The sequence below is a fragment of the Hyla sarda genome, chromosome 4 (genome assembly GCF_029499605.1).
Source record: "Hyla sarda isolate aHylSar1 chromosome 4, aHylSar1.hap1, whole genome shotgun sequence".
In the NCBI taxonomy this organism is placed as follows: Eukaryota; Metazoa; Chordata; class Amphibia; order Anura; family Hylidae; genus Hyla; species Hyla sarda.
Window position 1 is genome coordinate 53972869 of NC_079192.1, and position 18419 is coordinate 53991287.

Genomic DNA, 18419 nt, shown 5'->3' on the forward strand with positions numbered 1-18419 from the left:
GACACCGGAAGACCAGCGCTTGACCCGGAGGGCACCCCGGAGCATCGTGGAGGGGTAAGTAATACTTACCGCACCACACGGGGAACATTAAGCTGCTATCCGGCAGCAGCTTAAGAATTTTGCGCTGCCGGATAGCACTTAATGCGATGGCCCCGACATAAAAAAGCATTGTATGTCGATTTGATCATATGTCGGGGCCATCGGAGGTAGGGGGTCACTGTATTTTACAACAGATGCTGCAAAACTACAACTTCCAGCATGCCCGGACAGCCAACGGCTGTCCGGGCATGCTGGGAGTTGTAGTTTTGCAACATCTGGAGGTCCACAGTTTGGAGACCACTGATTTACAAGAACAAAAAACTAGCAGAGAAACTTATTTACACATCTAAGTAATAGATAAAAGATCACACATTTATGATATAATAAAACACATTTATTTCACCACAGATTATAAGCAAAAAATAAAAATAAAAATTATTATTTATAATATGAATTGTTGAACCAGTACAAAAAAAATACTCTTTAAAAAAAAAAAAAAAAAAAAAAAAAAATACTTTAAGTTGCTAAAAACTTTATTCATAAAATGGCTTTAATTTTTAGGTGTATGGTATAAAGTCAATTTTTATTAGGTATAGTTTGATCTCATCTAGTATGACTCGCACACTATACCCGCATGAATCTGCTCCATAAGAAACAACAGGCAATCTCAAGGAGTTTCTGGTATTTCACCTGTATGCTTCGAGCAGCCATGTTCTTTCAATACAAACAAGCACAGCTTTATTTAATCTGTTACAAAGTGTTTGGCCCTACGCCGATGAATCCTATACAGCGAGTTGAAGGCACCGTCTTTATGTCTTATAATCCTCCGTTGCTTCAGGTCAGGCTCACGTCGCTGGTATCTGACAGCCCCCCGACTCCTCTTCTTGTGGGGGAAGCCAAGACCAGTCCAATGACTGCCGAATAGAGAAGTAGAGATTGTGAGACCACCAAGATCAGACCAAAATCAATGCATTATATAGGGCTATGAACACAATGGCTGCTAAGGGGGTCCGCCAGCAGAAAAGTAACAAGGCAATGGGTATTAAAGGGGTAGTCCGGTGGAATATTTTTTTTTTATTTTTTTTTAAATCAAGTGGTGCCAGAAAGTTAAACAGATTTGTAAATTACTTCTATTAAAAAATCTTAATCCTTCCAGTACTTATCAGCTATTGTATACTACAGAGGAAGTTCTTTTATTTTTTAATTTCTTTTCTGTCCGACCACAGTGCTCTCTGCTGACACCTCTGTCTGTATCAGGAACTGTCCAGAGAAGGAGCTTTCCTTTCTGCTCTGGACAGTTTCTGACACAGACAGAGGTGTCAGCAGAGAGCACTGTGGTCAAACAGAAAAGAAATTCAAAAAGAAAAGAACTTCCTCTGTAGTATACAGCAGCTGATAAGTACTGGAAGGATTAAGCTTTTTAACCCCTTAAGGGAACGGGCCATTTTTCATTTTTGCACTTTGGATTTTTCCTCCTCACCTTCTAAAAATCATAAGGCTTAAAATTTTCCACCTACAGACCTATATGAGGGCTTTTCTTTTTTGCACCACCAATTTTACTTTGTAATGACATCAATCATTTCACCACAAAATCTACGGCAAAACCAGAAAAAAAAAAATGTGAAAATAAAACACCATTTGGTAACTTTTGGTAGCTTCCGTTTCTACGCAGTGCACTTTTTGGTAAAAATGACACTTTGGGGGAGATTTATCAAAACCTGTCCAGAGAAAAAGTTGCTGAGTTGCCCATAGCAACCAATCAGATTGCTTCTTTCATTTTTCAGAGGCCTTTTCAAGAAGTGATCTGATTGGTTGCTATGGGCAACTCAGCAATTTTTCCTCTGGACAGGTTTTGATAAATCTCCCCATTTATCTTTATTCTGTAAGTCCATACGGTTACAAGGATACCCAATTTATATAGGTTTTAAATGATTTCACTACTTAAAAAAATTATAACTGCATGCACCCTATAACTTTATTTTTCTGCATACGGGGATGTATGAGGCCTCATTTTTTGCGCCGTAATCTGAAGTTTTTAATTTTGATGGGACTTTTTGATCGCTTTTTATACATTTTTTAGGGTATACAAAATTACCAAAAATCCGCAATTTTGGACATAAACCGCGCGGTTTAATTAACGTTATGTTTTTATAGTTAGGACGTTTACGCATGCGGCGATACCACATATGTTTAGGTTTACTTTTTATATATATATATATATATATATATATATATATATATATATATATATACACACATATGGGAAAAGGGGTAATTCAAACTTTTATTAGGGAAGGGGTTAAATCACATTTATAAGCTTTTTTTTTACAGCAATTTTTTTAGTCCTCATAGGGGACTATTAAATGAAATCTTCTGAGCTGCCGGGAACGGTTTAGTTTCCTTTTAAACGCGGCAATCAACTTTGATCGATGCATCTAAGGCGTAAATGCCGGACATCACTGAGTTCGGTGATGTCCGGCATCAGCCACGGGTCCTGGTGGTTGATAGCCGCCAGGACCACCCGGCTATGATGCAGGGTCAGACCGTGACCCAGTGTTATAGCACAGGAGTGGAAACAGGGCGTCCAGGTACGCCCTTGGTCCTTAAGGTGTTAACAGAAGTAATTTACAAATCTGTTTAACTTTCTGGGACCAGTTGATTTAAAAAAAACTTGTTTTCCACCGGAGTGCCCCTTTAACCCCTTAAGGACCAAGCCCATTTTCACCTTAAACTCTTGGGAACGCAGGGCATATGCCCTGCATCCCCGATCCTTAAGGACTCAGGGCGTACCTGTATGCCCTGGTCCAGTTTAACGGGTTAAACCTGCGAACGGATTAAACCCGGTGGGTCCGGTTGCTATGGGCAGCCAGGACCCACGGCTAATGCGAAAGTAGAAGAATCCCGGCAGCTCAGCGGAGCTGATCGGAACTATCGGGACAAAATCGCGATGTTCGATCAGCTTACCGGTCGACGGTATGAGCCTTCATACCGCCCTGTACACGTTAAAAATAAAAAAAAAGTTATAGGGGTCAGAAGATGCCAATCTTAAAACACTAATTTTGGTGCATGCAGTTATCCTTGTAACCATATGGACCTACAGAATAAAGATAAAGGTGTCATTTTTACCAAAAAGTGCACTGCGTGGAAACGGGAGCCCCCAAAATTTACAAAATGGTGTTTCTTTTTTTATTCCCCCCCCCACAAATAATTTTTTTTTTGCCACAGGTTATATTATAAAATAAGTGATGTCATTACAAGGTACAATTGGTGACGCAAAAAACAAGACCCTTTATGGGTATGTAAGTCCAAAATTGAAAGCGTTCTGATTTTCAGAAGGGAAGGAGGAAAAAACGAAAATTCCTTAAGGGGGTACTCCGCCTCTAGGCATCTTATCCCCATCCAAGGATAGGGGATAAGATGTCTGATCGCGCGATCTCTCCTGCCCGTGAGTCATCAGCTCTCCGGAGCCAAGTTTGCTCAGTGGTCGATGACAGGGGCCGGCATGTCGTTACATCATGGCTCTGCCCCTTCATGACATCACACCCCGCCCCCTTAATGCAAGTCTATGGGAAAGGGTGTGACTATTACCATGCCCCCTCCCACAGACTTGAATTACGGGGGTGTGATGTCACGAGTGGGCAGAGCCATGATGTCACGAAATGCCGGCCCTGTCATAGACCACTGAGCAAACTTGGCTCCTGAGAGCTGATGACTCCCGGGCTGCAGGAGAGATCGCGCGATCAGACATCTTATCCCCTATCCTTAACCCTAAGGGGTTAAGGTCCAGAGGATTTTTTGCAAATCTGACCACTATCACTTAAGGTTAAGCATGAATAACTCTGGGATGCTTTTACTTTTCATTCTGATTCCGAGACTGTTTTTTCGTTACATATTCTACTTTATGTTAGTGGTAAAATTTTGGCGATACTTGCATCATTTCTTGGTCAAAAATTCCCAAATTTCAAATTTTTTTTGAAAATTTTGCATTTTTAAAAAATGTTTACACTCGCATGTTCTTGTAGACCCATGGTGCCAGAACAGCAAAAAAAAACAAAAAAAACACATGGCATACTATTTTGGAAACTTCACCCCTAAAGAAACGTAACAAGGGGTCCAGTGAGCCTTAACACCCCACAGATGTTTGACGACTTTTCGTTAAAGTCGGATGTGTAAATGAAAAATGTTTTTTGTTCCACTAAAATGCAAAGTTTTTTCCCAAAATGTTACATTTTTACAAGGGGTAATAGGAGAAAATCCCCCTCCCCCCCCAAATTTGTAACCCCATCTCTTCTGAATATGGAAATACCCCATGTGTGGATGTAAAGAGCTCTGCTGGTGAACTACAGTGCACAGAAGAGAAGGCGTTACATTTGGCTTTTGGAAAATGGTTTTTGGGGGGCATGTCGCATTTAGGAAGCCCCTATGGTGCCAGAACAGCAAAAAAATAAAAATAAAACACATGGCATACTATTTGGGAAACAACACCCCTCAAGGAACATAACAAGGGGTACAGTGAGCCTTAACTCCCCACAGGTGTTTGACAAATTTCTGCTACAGTTAAATGTCTGCAACATGAAAATGAAAAATTAGATTTTTTTCACTAAAATGCTGGTGTTACCCAAAAATTTTCATTTTCACAAGGGGCAACTGGAGAAAAAGCCTCCCAAAATTTGTAATACCATTACATGTATGGTATGGAGTTTAACCTTATGTGGCTGTAAAGTGCTCTGCGGGCAAACTACAATGCTCATAATAGAAGGAACGCCATTGAGCTTTTGGAGAGAGAATTTGTTTGGAATGGAAGTCCTTCCTTTACAAAGCCCCCATGGTGCCAGAACAGTGGACCCCCCACATGTGACCCCATTTGGAAATTACACCCCTCACAGAATTGAATAAGGGGTGCAGTGAGTATTTACACTCCACTGGCATTTGACAGATCTTTGGAACTGTGGGCTGCGGAAATGAAAAATTTAATGTTTCGTTTTCACAGACCACTGTTCCAAAAATCTGGCAGACACCTGAGTGGTGTGAATGCTCACTGCACCCCTTGTTACATTACGTGAGGGGTGTCTCATGTGGGGGGGGGGGGGGGGCGGTTCCACTGTTCTGGCACCATGGGGGCTTTGTAAACACACGTGGCCTTCAATTCCAGACACATTCTCTCTCCAAAAGCCCAATGGTGCCCCTTCTCTTCTGAGCCCTGTAGCGTGCCACCAGAGCACTTTACATCCACATATGGGGTATTTCCATACTCAGCAGAAACGGTGTTACAAATTTTGGGGGGCTTTTTTCCTATTTTCCTTTGTGAAAATGAAAAATTTAGGGTAACACCAGCATTTTAGTGAAATTAGTTTTTTTTCATTTTCACATCCAACTTTAACAAAAATTCGTCAAACACCTTTGGAGTGTTTTGGCTCACTATACCCCCTGTTACATTCCATGAGGGGTGTAGTTTCCAAAATTGGGTCACACGTGGGTATTTATTGTTTGGCATTTATGTCAGAACCTCTGTAAAATCTGCCACCCCTGTGCAAATCACCAATTTAGGCCTCAAATGTACATAGTGCGCTCTCACTCCTGAGCCTTGTTTTGCGCCCACAGAGCACTTTACGCCCACATATGGGGTATTTTTGTACTCCTGTAATTTTGGAGGTCTTTTTTTCCTTTTATTTCTTGTGAAAAAGAAAAGTATAGGGCAACACCAGCATGTCAGTGTAAAAAATTACATTTTTTTACAATAACATGCTGTTGTAGACCCCAACTTTTCCTTTTCATAAGGGGTAAAAGGGGAAAAAGACCCCCAAAATTTGTAACGCAATTTCTCCCGAGTACAGAAATACCCCATATGTGGTACTAAACTGTTGCCTTGAAATACGACAGGGCTCCGAAGTGAGAGAGCGCCATGTGCATTTGAGGCCTAAATTAAGGATTTGCATAGGGACGGACTCGGATGCAAGAATTACACTTGCTTCCGATACCAAAATTACCCTACAGCAGTGTTTCCCAAAAAGGGTGCCTCCAGCTGTTGCAAAACTCTCAGCATGCCTGGACAGTCAGTGGCTGTCCAACAATACTGGAAGTTGTTGTATTGCAACAGCTGGAGTCTCCGTACCAGATGTTTTTAATTTTTATTGGGGGGGGGGGGGGGGGTAACTGTTTAGGGGTATATGTATATGTAGTGTTTTACTTTTCATTTTGTGTAGTGTAGTGTTATTAGGGTACATTCACATGGGCGGGGGTTCACAGCTAGTTTCCCGCTTTCTGTTGCAGCGGAAAATTTACTGCATCTCAAACTTGCAGCGAGAGATTCACTATAAACTCCCGCCCATGTGAATGTACCCTGTAATCATAAGATTATTTAATTACCTTCACATAGGATAGGTCATGAGTACCCGATTGGTGGGGGTCTGACCACTGGAACCCCCACTGATCACATGAATTGCAGCCCCATGTCCCTGTGTGAATAGAGTGGAGACCAAGAATGCGTGCTGCCTCTCCATTCACTCGCTATGTCAGTGATTGAGGTAACTGAGCACTGTACAGCATATGAACTGGTGGCTGTGGTAAGAACCAGTGACAGTAACTGGTGCAGGTGACACTGGTGTAATTTATCACCTTCAGTCATGGAGGGGAGGGGGGGGGGGGGGGTTCGGGGGGTGTCACACAATCCTTACCATTAGGCTGGTGTCTTGCTCGGTCATTAAGCTCTTCATGGAAGACTCCAGTTGTCCACACAGACTCTGAGACTCAGACAGAAGATCTTCACTACTACGACATAAATGATTCCCGCATGAGGGTCACATTTACTATATTACTTCAAATCTAAAGAACTACCAGAACTGTCCCCCAATACCTACAGAGCGCGGGAAGTTTTTTTGCATTACTTCTTTATTATCTGCTTTCTTCAACATTACTGTTTGTAGAACTGCAAGTTCAGAGATGACATATACCCTCTGTAAATCTCCCTTCTCTCAATACTTTAAAAAAGGGGTACTCCGCTGAAAAACATTTTTTTTTAAAGTCAACTCATGCCAGGAAGATAAAAAGATTTGTAAATTACTTCTATTTAAAAAATCTTAACCCTTCCAGTATTTATCAGCTGCTGTATGCTCTACAGGAAGTTATTTTTGTTTTGAATTTCCTTTCTGTCTTTCGACAGTGCTCTCTGCCGACACCTCTGTCCGTGTTAGGAACTGTCCAGAGCAGGATAGGTTTGCTATGGGGATTTGCTCCTACTCTGGACAATTCCTAAAATGGACAGAGGTGTCAGCAGAGAGCACTGTGGTCAGACAGAAAGGAAATTCAAAAAGAAAATATACTTCCTGTGGAGTATACAGCAGCTGATGAGTACTGGAAGGATTCAATAAAAGTAATTTACAAATCTGTTTAACTTTCTGGCTCCAGTTGATGAATAAAAAAAATGTTTTGCAGTGGAGTACCCCTTTAAATGTGTACTCCAGCATTTTAAAAAAACATATCCCCTATTCACAGGATAGGGGATAACTGTCTAAATGCGAGGGGCCCGACCTCTGGGAGCCCCAGCTATCTCCCAAATCTCCCCTTTACATGAGGTATGGGGGGGCTCTCCATACGCTTTAATGCATTCTCTATTGGAGCACCAGAGATAACAGAGTACAGCACTCCTTTATCTGGAGTGCTGCTGACTCTGCACTCTATGTAGAGGATTCTGGGCCCTGTTCTGGAGATAGCGGGGGATCTGACCTCTACAGATAGAGGATACGTTTTTACACACTGGATTACCCCTTTAATGTGTACCTGTCATTTCAAAGAACTTGACATTTGACACATATGTCAAAAAGTTTTCAACAGTCAGGGTCTCAATCCTTCATTAGAAGGAGCTGGGAATAATGGTGGTCACACAGGGCAGTGATCGCTGTGGGCCAGGGAGGGAAGCGCTCTACCGCATGCTTCTTCTGGCCTGTTCTAATAATCGGTGTGGGTCTCAGCACTGTAACATTTCCAGTCATCCGGGGTGGATGTCTGGGGTGCCGAAGCCAAGATCGCGGGGGTCCCCAGCGGCAAGACCCCCGCGATCAGACATCTTATCCCCTATCCTTTGGTTAGGGGATAAGATTTCTAGGAGCGGAGTACCCCTTTAAGACAGAAGTGTCTCTCCCATCTCCAGTTTCTCTAGTTGAATTGATTGTTCCTTGTTATGAAGAGCTACTTCATTTCTGATCTACACACCCTATACACCAGTGTGTCTCCAGCTGTTGCAAAACTACAACTCCCAGCATGCCCGGACAGCCAAAGGCTGTCCGGGCATGCTGGGAGTTGTAGTTTTGCAACAGCTGGAGACACCCTGGTTGGGAAACACTGCCATACACCCCAAAGTTCTTTCTGGAGATAAGTCATCGCTAAATTACTCTAGCAGAAGCTTACCTCCCTCTCCCTACTGAAAACACCTGTATGCTCGTCCAAGTTGAGTGTGCATGTGAATGAAGGTGCATTCCTCCATGAACATTTACTTCAATGTGAGAATGATATATAAATAAGCTTTACTTCTGTAAGGTGCTGACATTCTGCTTTATTGTGACAACCACATACCTTTTCTTTATGTATTCCTGGCTTAGACTCAGTGGTAGGGCAGCAGGCTGTGGCAGTGTTGGAGCACTTACAGGTCCTCGCACTTTGCTCTGAGAAAAAAATTGAGATTATAAGATCACCCTACAGAGAAACATCACAGCCTAAAGCAGTGTTTCCCAGCCAGGGTGCCTCCAGCTGTTGCAAAACTACAACTCCCAACATACCCGGACAGCCGGCATGCTGGGAGTTGTAGTTTTGCAACAGCTGGAGGCAGCCTGGTTGGAAAACACTGACCTAAAGGGTAGATGAGTCGCTAGTCAATCTTCTGTCATTCTCTGGGCAACGCATTATGTACTACTGCACTAATGGCGCATTTGGACTAAAGTCCATTTGCAGGAAGGGGTCTTTAAAAAGTACCTGTCATGATCTTGTTAAATGTTATAATCCTCCCAGTTCACTGCCCCCATCATGATAAACCACCCCCTGCCTTTATTTTTTATTATTTGTTAGTTATCTACCTTGTATCTATCTGTATTTTCTGCTCAGTCTCAGCGAGATTCACAGACTGGGAAGGGGCGTTACCCCAGCAGGTGTGACATCATCTGAAGCCATACAGGGGAGAACTTCCTCCCTCACTCTGCTACACACAGCCCAGAGCAGTTCAGTGTGAGATGAGCTATGATTGGCTAAGGCTACACACACTCCCCACAGCATTTCCTGATTTTAGACTTCTGCCAGGCCAACAGGAGTCCAAAGTCTGTGCAAAAGACAGAGGAAAATGTGCTCTGGACAAGTAGGGAGACACCTAGTGGCAGCTTTTTTAAACATAGATTTTTATTTTTAAACAAAGTACCTTAGAAAGATTTTTTTTAATTTACCATAAGCAGTGCAATAGCAAATTTTTTTTTTATTGATAGTGCCCATTTAAAGTAACAGGATGCAATCAAGAGGTACTTCGGTGCAGGACTTCTTATCCCTGTGGCCAACACGCCTCTCCATGTATTTTTATGGGAGGGGCGGAGATACAGTGTTCAGTATCTCAGCCTCTTCCATAGATGTCGACAGTAATCTGTGCACAGAGCAGAGATTGCTCCGTGCATGGTGAGAGCCGGGGTGCCGGGCAGGAGGGAAGTGGTCACAGCAGTCAGACCCCCGCGATCAGACACTAATCCCCTATCCTGTGGTCCTGTGGATAAGATGTCCTGCACTGGAGTACCCCTTTAAATGCCTCAGAACAATTGATATTCATAGTATAGTATGAGAATGAATAGTGGCATATATGCAGAGTGTCGCTTACACAGGCAATTCTCAACAGGTCCCACAGCTCCTGCTGCCTCTTCTCTTGCCTCTTTACCACCATTTTCTCATCTTCTCTCATGAGGGTCATGACTTCCTTCAAACGTGGGGCGAGATCCAAGGCTTTCCTTTTACAAACGACTGTCTTGCTGTAAAAAGTATAGCCATATAGTAAAAAGTGATAATACACTGCCCAAGTGTGTTTCCCAACCAGGGTGCCTCCAGCTGTTGCAAAACTACAACTCCCAGCATGCCCGGACAGCCAGAGGCTGTCCAGGCATGCTGGGAGTAGTAGTTTTGCAACAGCTGGAGGCACCCTGGTTGGGAAACACTGCACAGCACAGAGGAGAGAGGAATAACACACTGTATAGTCAGGCTTTGTTGGAGGATTTCCCATCATATACCTCCAATGGGAGGCTACAGTAGATGCCACTGTATAGGTGTACATAGCCATACAAACACACATTTCTCTTATGGGCTCTTTTGTTAAAGTGGTACTCCGCCCCTAGAGGCTTCGGATCCCGACCACGCGAGCAGAAGGGCGTGACATCATGACTCCGCCCCCATGTGATGTCACGCCCCGCCCCTCAATGCAAGTCTGTGGGAGGGGTCGTGACGTCATGCCCTTCCACCCGCGTGGTCGGGATCGGAAGCCTCCAGCGTTGCAGGAAGCCGTTGAGGTGGGGGCTGCAGCCGAGATCCCGGGGGTCCCCAGCAGTGGGACCCCCGTGATCGGACATCTTATCCCCTATCCTTTGGATAGGGGATAAGATGTAAAGGGGCGGAGTACCCCTTTAAAAGAAAAAGAAGGTTAGAATGCATGACATACCTCAGCTGATCATATATTAACCCAACTCTCTTCTCAAAGCTCTGGATTGCCTGGAGAAGTAGTCGTACCATCTCTTGGCTGTCACCTCCTGTCCTTTGATCTGCAACAAACATACAGATGATATGTATAAAAAAAAAAAAACTGAGAATGAGAAATTGCAGTATAGAGAAAGACTTGTGGAGCACTGTAGTTACCTCTAGGCCGCTCTCGCAGTCTTCGGTACAGATCTTTAGCCTGCTCCTCTCTGTTTAATAAAGCAGACAACATCCCATTTAACACAGGCCGGAAAGTTAAACAGATTTGTAAATTACTTCTATTAATAAATATTAATCCTTCCAGTACTTATCAGCTGCTGTTATGATCCACAGGAAGTTATTTTCTTTTTGAATTTCCTTTCTGTCTGACCGCAGTGCTCTCTGCTGACACCTCTGTCCATTTTAGGAACTGTCCAGAGCAGGATTGGGAATTTGGGGATTTTCTCCTGCTCTGGACAGTTCCCAACATGGACAAAGGTGTCAGCAAAGAGCACTGTGGTCAATTCAAAAAGAAGATAACTTCCTGTGGATCATACAGCAGCTGATAAGTACTGGAAGGGTTAAGATTTTTTTTAATGGAAGTAATTTACAAACCTGTTTAACTTTTTGGCACCAGTTGATTTAAAAAAAAAAAAAAAATTATATATATATATATATAATATCTATCTATATATTTTCCAGTGGAGTACCCCTTTAAAGACTACCTATCCCTTTATCAAACATGGTCAAATGAAGACCAGATCAAGAGGGGTTAACCCCATCAAAACGTCATCCATATCATAGCAAAAAAACATATTTTTTTATTTTATTATTTTGATCATTTGTCTTATTGTTTTTTTATCCCCATTGCTGTTAGTCAGTGACATAGGGGGAGATTTATCAAAACCTGTGCAGAGGAAAACTTGCCCAGTTGCCCATAGCAACCAATCAGATCGCTTCTTTCATTTTTCACAGGCCTTCATAAAAATGAAAGAAGCGATCTGATTGGTTGCTATGGGCAACTGGGCAAGTTTTCCTCTGCACAGGTTTTGATAAATCTCCCCCATAGAGTATATTTCTTCTTGGGCATCTTAAGGGTACTCGAATATATATGCCCGCAGTACAACTACTAAAGGTGAGCGCAATATACACCTTCTGCTGCACCCACATCTTACCTGACAATGGCGCACAGAGCGCACCTATACAGTGGCATCTACTGTAGCCTCCCATTGGAGGTACCGTATATACTCGAGTATAAGCCGACCCGAGTATAAGCCGAGACCCCTAATTTCAACCCAAAATCCCAGGAAAAGTTATTGACTCGAGTATAAGCCTAGGGTGGGAAATACCTCATCCCCCCCTGTCATCATCCAGACCCGTCATTAACATCCTCATCATCCCCTTGTCATCATCCCACACATCCCCCCTTCATCATCCCCTTGTCATCATCCCACACATCCCCTTATCATCCCACACATCCCCCCTTCATCATCCCCTTGTCATCATCCCACACATCCCCCCTTCATCATCCCCTTGTCATCATCCCACACATCCCCCCTTCATCATCCCCTTGTCATCATCCCACACATCCCCTTATCATCCCACACATCCCCCCTTCATCATCCCCTTGTCATCATCCCACACATCCCCTTATCATCCCACACATCCCCCCTTCATCATCCCCTTGTCATCATCCCACACCCCCCCCCTTCATCATCCCCACCCCCCTTCATCATCCCCACACCCCCCCCCCCCTTCATCATCCTCTTCTCATCATTCGCCCTCAGTGGTCTTCAACATGCGGACCTCCAGAGGTTTCAAAACTACAACTCCCAGCAAGCCCGGGCAGCCATCGGCTGTCCGGGCTTGCTGGGAGTTGTAGTTTTGAAACCTCCGGAGGTCCGCAGGTTGAAGACCACTGCGGCCTTCAACATCATCCAGCCCCCTCTCACCCCCTTTAGTTCTGAGTACTCACCTCCGCTCGGCGCTGGTCCGGTCCTGCAGGGCTGTCCGGTAAGGAGGTGGTCCGGTGAGGAGGTGGTCCGGGCTGCTATCTTCACCGGGGGCGCCTCTTCTCCGCGCTTCCGGCCCGGAATAGAGCCGTTGCCTTGACAACAACGCATCTGCGTCGTTGTCAAGGCAACGTGACTATTCTGAGGCCGGGCCCGAAGCGCTTAGAAGAGGCCTCCCCGGTGAAGATAGCAGCCCGGACCACCTCCTCACCGGACCACCTCCTTACCGGACAGCCCTGCAGGACCGGACCAGCGCCGAGCGGAGGTGAGTACTCAGAACTAAAGGGGGTGAGAGGGGGCTGGATGATGTTGAAGGCCGCAGTGGTCTTCAACCTGCGGACCTCCGGAGGTTTCAAAACTACAACTCCCAGCAAGCCCGGACAGCCGATGGCTGCCCTGGCTTGCTGGGAGTTGTAGTTTTGAAACCTCTGGAAGTCCGCAGGTTGAAGACCACTGCGGGTGGGGGAGTTCACTCGAGTATAAGCCGAGGGGGGTGTTTTCAGCACGAAAAATCGTGCTGAAAAACTCGGCTTATACTCGAGTATATACGGTATATGATGGGAAATCCTCCAACAAAGCCTGACTGTACAGTGTGTTATTCCTCTCTCCTCTGTGCAGTGCAGTGTTTCCCAACCAGGGTGCCTCCAGCTGTTGCAAAACTACAACTCCCAGCATGCCCGGACAGCCTCTGGCTGTCCGGGCATGCTGGGAGTTGTAGTTTTGCAACAGCTGGAGGCACTCTGGTTGGGAAACACTGGTGCAGTGTATTCTCACTTTTTAATACAGTGACCCCCCCGACCTACGATGGCCCAGACATATGATGAAATCGACATACGATGCTTTTTTATGTCGGGGCCATCGCATTAAGTGCTTAAGCTGCTGCCGGATAGCAGCTTAATGTTCCCCGTGTGGTGCGGTAAGTATTACTTACCCCTCCACGATGCTCCGGGGTGCCCTCCGGGTCCAGCGCTGGTCTTCCGGTGTCTTCTTGGCCCTCTCCGATGACGTTAATACGCTGCTGCGCACGCCATCCAATAGGAATGGCGTACGCAGCGGCGTAATGACGTCGCTACGCAGGCCCAGTAAGGCCTTGCGGAAGACAGAAGAGGACCGGAAAAGACCGAAGAGGACCGGAGAAGACAGCGGAGGACCGGAGAAGACCGAAGAGGACCGGAGAAGACAGAAGAGGACCGGAGAAGACCGAAGAGGACCGGAGAAGACCGAAGAGGACCGGAGAAGACAGCGGAGGACCGGAGAAGACCGAAGAGGACCGGAGAAGACAGAAGAGGACCGGAGAAGACAGAAGAGGACCGGAGAAGACAGAAGAGGACCGGAGAAGACAGAAGAGGACCGGAGAAGACAGAAGAGGACCGGAGAAGACAGAAGAGGACCGGAGAAGACAGAAGAGGACCGGAGAAGACAGAAGAGGACCGGAGAAGACAGAAGAGGACCGGAGAAGACAGCGGAGAGCCCAACGGACGCCCGGGATCACCATCGGGAGCGGCGGGGACACCATCTCGACAGGTGAGTACAGCTTCCTATACTTTACATTGCACGAATCCCTCAACATACGATGGATTCGAGAAACGATGGCTCGTTTGGAACGAATTACCATGGTATGTTGAGGGACCACTGTATTTGGCAATACTTTTTACAGCAAGACAGTCGTTTGTAAAAGGAAAGCCTTGGATCTCGCCCCACGTTTGAAGGAAGTCATGACCCTCATGAGAGAAGATGAGAAAATGGTGGTGAAGAGGCAAGAGAAGAGGCAGCAGGAGCTGTGGGACCTGTTGAGAATTGCCTGTGTAAGCGACACTCTGCATATGTGCCACTATTCATTCTCATACTATTCTATGAATATCAATTGTTCTGAGGCATTTAAAGGGGTACTCCAGTGCAGGACATCTTTGCCTCGGTGCAGTGCAGTGTTTCCCAACCAGGGTGCCTCCATCTGTTACAAAACTACAACTCCCAGCATGCCCGGACAGCCTCTGGCTGTCCGGGCATGCTGGGAGTTGTAGTTTTGCAACAGCTGTAGGCACCCTGGTTGGGAAAACACTGGTGCGGTGTATTCGTAGAAGGGTTCGACCTCTTTTTCCTTTTATTTGATTTATAATTTCATCAAACATGTCAAAGTGACATTCCTGAAGTTTTAATCCGGAGGGGTCAAGGTGCTCCGATCACTAATATGAAGGGGTCCAAGTGCTCGGCCTTACGCCTTGTCTCTCCATTTTAGCTCTGCCCACCTCGGGAAGATAAAGCGAGTAGTATACAGATTGTCTATGAGACTTCTGGCACGTCCATAATACTTGCTTCAGCTCCGCAAGGGTCGCAACGTGTGAGGCAAAGCGCTCCTACTGCTTCATTATAACATTCGGTGGGGGCTCGGCACCTGGACCCCAAACGATACATGCCTATGACATTTCTGAGGTTTGATGAAGTGATAGGTACACTATAAATTATAAGGACTATGCAGCACAGTCATGGTGTAGTGGCTAGCTTACATATCATCAAGTGTCCCCCGACTCCTCCTGCCCAGAGGGTTCCTCTGCAGATCCACACTGTCCGTCTGCAGGGCCATCATCTTCTCCACTAAATGTTGCACCTCCTGCTCCTGTACAGGATATGACAACTATGACTACAAGCAAGTAAAGAGGAAAGTGAGACAGCACTGGGGGGTCGACCTCTGTGCCCGTGATCACCCAGACAGCCAGCCCAGGATCAGTATACATCAAATCATGGATCTTTATAGGGGTACTCCGGTGGAAAACTTTTTTTTTTTTAAATCAACTGGTGCCAGAAAGCTAAATAGATTTGTAAATTACTTCTATTAAAAAAATCTTAACCCTTCCAGTACTTATTAGCTGCTGAATACTACAGAGGAAATTCTTTTCTTTTTGGAACACAGAGCTCCCTGCTGACATCACGAGCACAGTGCTCTCTGCTGACATCTCTGTCCATTTTAGGAACTGTCCAGAGCAGCATATGTTTGCTATGGGGATTTTCTCCTATTCCGGACAGTTCCTAAAATGGACAGAGATGTCAGCAGAGAGCACTCTGGTCATGATGTCAGCAGAGAGCTTTGTGTTCCAAAAAGAAAATAAATTTCCTCTGTAGTATTCAGCAGATAATAAGTACTGGAAGGATTAAGATTTTTTTTCAATAGAAGTAATTTACAAATCTGTTTAACTTTCTGGCACCAGTTGACTATATATATATAAAAAAAAAAAAAAAAAAAAAGGTTTCCACCGGAGTACCCCTTTAAAAACTGGATTTCTTTATTGTCCCCATCTCAAATGCAATGTTTTGGCAGTATGCACCTTGATAAAGGTTATTACTGCCGAAACGTTGCATTTGAGATGGGGACGATAAAGAATGATTTCCGGACTTGGGGTACGACTACAAGCATTTTATTCACAATAACAGGGTAACAATGCAGATTTCAAGCAAGAACTATATTTTATATGTTATCTCACGAATAACACTACTACGGCAGAACGACCAATCCTAGTCACAAATATCCACCAGATGGAAGATGTTCACTGACCTCGTAACAACACATCCGTCCAATGCATACTTCATCCTAGTGCTTTCTGGCATCTGATCCCAGTGCGGTGGCAGGACCCAGAAGCAGGGAATATACCCTATAGATATTGAGGATGGGGTCCAAACCCATTACTGTACCCCGGTGCATGCCAGTGGGTCTGCGGCTGGGTAGTACTCAGTGCAATACCTTCTACTGAAGCCCTGCTTAAAGGGGTACTCCGGTGGAAAACATTTTTTTTTATTCTAATCAACTGGTGTCAAAAAGTTAAAACAGACTTGTATATTACTTCTATTTAAAAAAAAAAATAAAATATCTTAATCCTTCCAGTACTTAGCAGCTGCTATATGATCCAGAAGTTGAGTAGTTATTTTCAGTCTGACCACAGTGTTCTCTGCTGACACCTCGGTCCGTGTCAGGAACTGAGGTTTGCTATGGGGATTTGTTCCTGCTCTGGACAGTTCCTGACACAGACAGAGGTGTCAGCAGAGATCGCTGTGGTCATATAACTTCCTCTAGAGTATATAGCAGCTGATAAGTACTGGAAGGATTAAGATTTTTTAAATAAAAGTCATTTACAAATCTGTTTAACTTTTTGGCACCAGTTGATTTAAAAAAAAAAAAAAGGTTTTCCACTGGAGAACCGCTTTAAAGGATGTGATCAAAGGTGCAAGATCTAGGTTCACAGGCCATCAGGACTAATAGCGGCCCATGCAACCATAAAGTCCCAAAAAGCTGACAAATGCAATAACCTATTAACTATGGTGCTATAATAAATGATAGTGCTTTGGCACATGGTGTCAACAAATGGCGTCTATCCTCAAAGATTTTACTCACCCTGCCGCACTCTCTTACTGCCTGTTCCATCTCTTTCCATGTTGAAAGCAGCTTTTCAGAGGCTAAAAAGAGAAAGAGATCATATAGACAGGATGACCCCTGATGGAGCCTCTAGGATAGTGGTGCCCAAACTGCAACCCTCCCGATGTCGCAAAACTACAACTCCCAGCATGCCCGGACAGCCAACGGCTGTCCGGGCATGCTGGGAGGTGTAGTTTTGCAACATCTGGAGGGCTGCATTTTGGAGACTACTGCTCTAAAATAAGCAGCAGAATGTGTGACATCTGAGATCTGTATCTCCTTTTCAACCCGTGTATATTTTTTTCCATTTTCCTTCAATTTTGGTCTTTATTTTTCTAGACTGGATGGTTTGTTTGCATATTATACTCCCAGACACTAGTCAGAGTATTTTTATGTAGGGGATTCCTATTCCATTCTTGGCTTTTGAATCATTATTTTTGGTTACTACACTACTATATATTGCATTGTTATTTGTTTTGTTGAGTGTTTTTACTCATTTTTGTATGAAACACTGTCATTCTGGTATTTCTTGTTTGGGGAGGGGGGGGGGTCAGCATATATGTCACCATATAATTAATTTATACTGTGTTTTCATTAATATGGTTATTAATATCCTTTGTATAAATTACTAATTTTTGCCTGGGGGGCGGGGGTGGTGAGGTGTTGAGGTTTACACACCACTGCCCAAGTCCTGTTCTATATGTTTTTAAGTGTTTTTAATATAGTCTGTGTTTTTGTTTTGTTTTTCTTGGTCTATTATTTAAAAAAGTTTATATTGTTATGAATAACTTAGGTTGCAGGATTTAGCATTTTATTGCCAGATTTTTTTGGGGTCATTAAAAGGTGAACAGCACAAATAAAATACTGAAAAACTGCAGTAATCATTTAGACCTGTAGAGGTCATTACACCAGATTACACTCCAGTGTACCAAAAAAGTTATTAAAGGGGTATTCTGGCTTTATACATCTTATCCCCTATCCAAAGGATAGGGGATAAGATGTATGATCGCAGGGTTGCTGCTGCTGGGGACCCCCACGTTCTCGGTGCAGCCCCCGGCATTCTGTGCCGGGCCCCTGCCTCTGAGATGGGGATGTGATGTCACAGCGGCACGTCCCCATCTAGGAGGCAGCGCCCGGCACAGAATCCCAGGGGCTACACAGAGATTGCGGGGGGATAAGATGTATAAAGCCAGAATACCCCTTTAATGTATTTAATTCAACAGCCCACAGGGCGCCACTAATTTTAATGCCTCAATTGTTGTAGGCTTTTCCCCCAAAAT

The 18419-nt window shown here is 44.6% G+C and overlaps 1 protein-coding gene across 4 annotated transcripts in view; it reads right to left on the reverse strand.

Annotated features, from left to right (window-relative positions):
- Positions 1 to 447: 447 nt before the first annotated feature.
- The window catches only part of IKBKB (inhibitor of nuclear factor kappa B kinase subunit beta), a 44802-nt gene continuing 26830 nt past the window's right edge, over positions 448 to 18419 (reverse strand). For 3 of the 4 annotated variants that reach the window (XM_056570974.1, XM_056570977.1, XM_056570976.1), the window contains exons 15-22: positions 17119 to 17180; positions 15242 to 15351; positions 10906 to 10955; positions 10712 to 10811; positions 9884 to 10031; positions 8608 to 8696; positions 6714 to 6807; positions 448 to 953 (exon numbers count right to left, since the gene is read on the reverse strand). In XM_056570974.1, the coding sequence (XP_056426949.1) occupies positions 885 to 953; positions 6714 to 6807; positions 8608 to 8696; positions 9884 to 10031; positions 10712 to 10811; positions 10906 to 10955; positions 15242 to 15351; positions 17119 to 17180 (722 nt within the window). In that variant the 3' untranslated portion in view covers positions 448 to 884. The remainder of the gene's footprint in view (positions 954 to 6713; positions 6808 to 8607; positions 8697 to 9883; positions 10032 to 10711; positions 10812 to 10905; positions 10956 to 15241; positions 15352 to 17118; positions 17181 to 18419) is intronic. The other variant, XM_056570975.1, reaches the window with a different exon arrangement.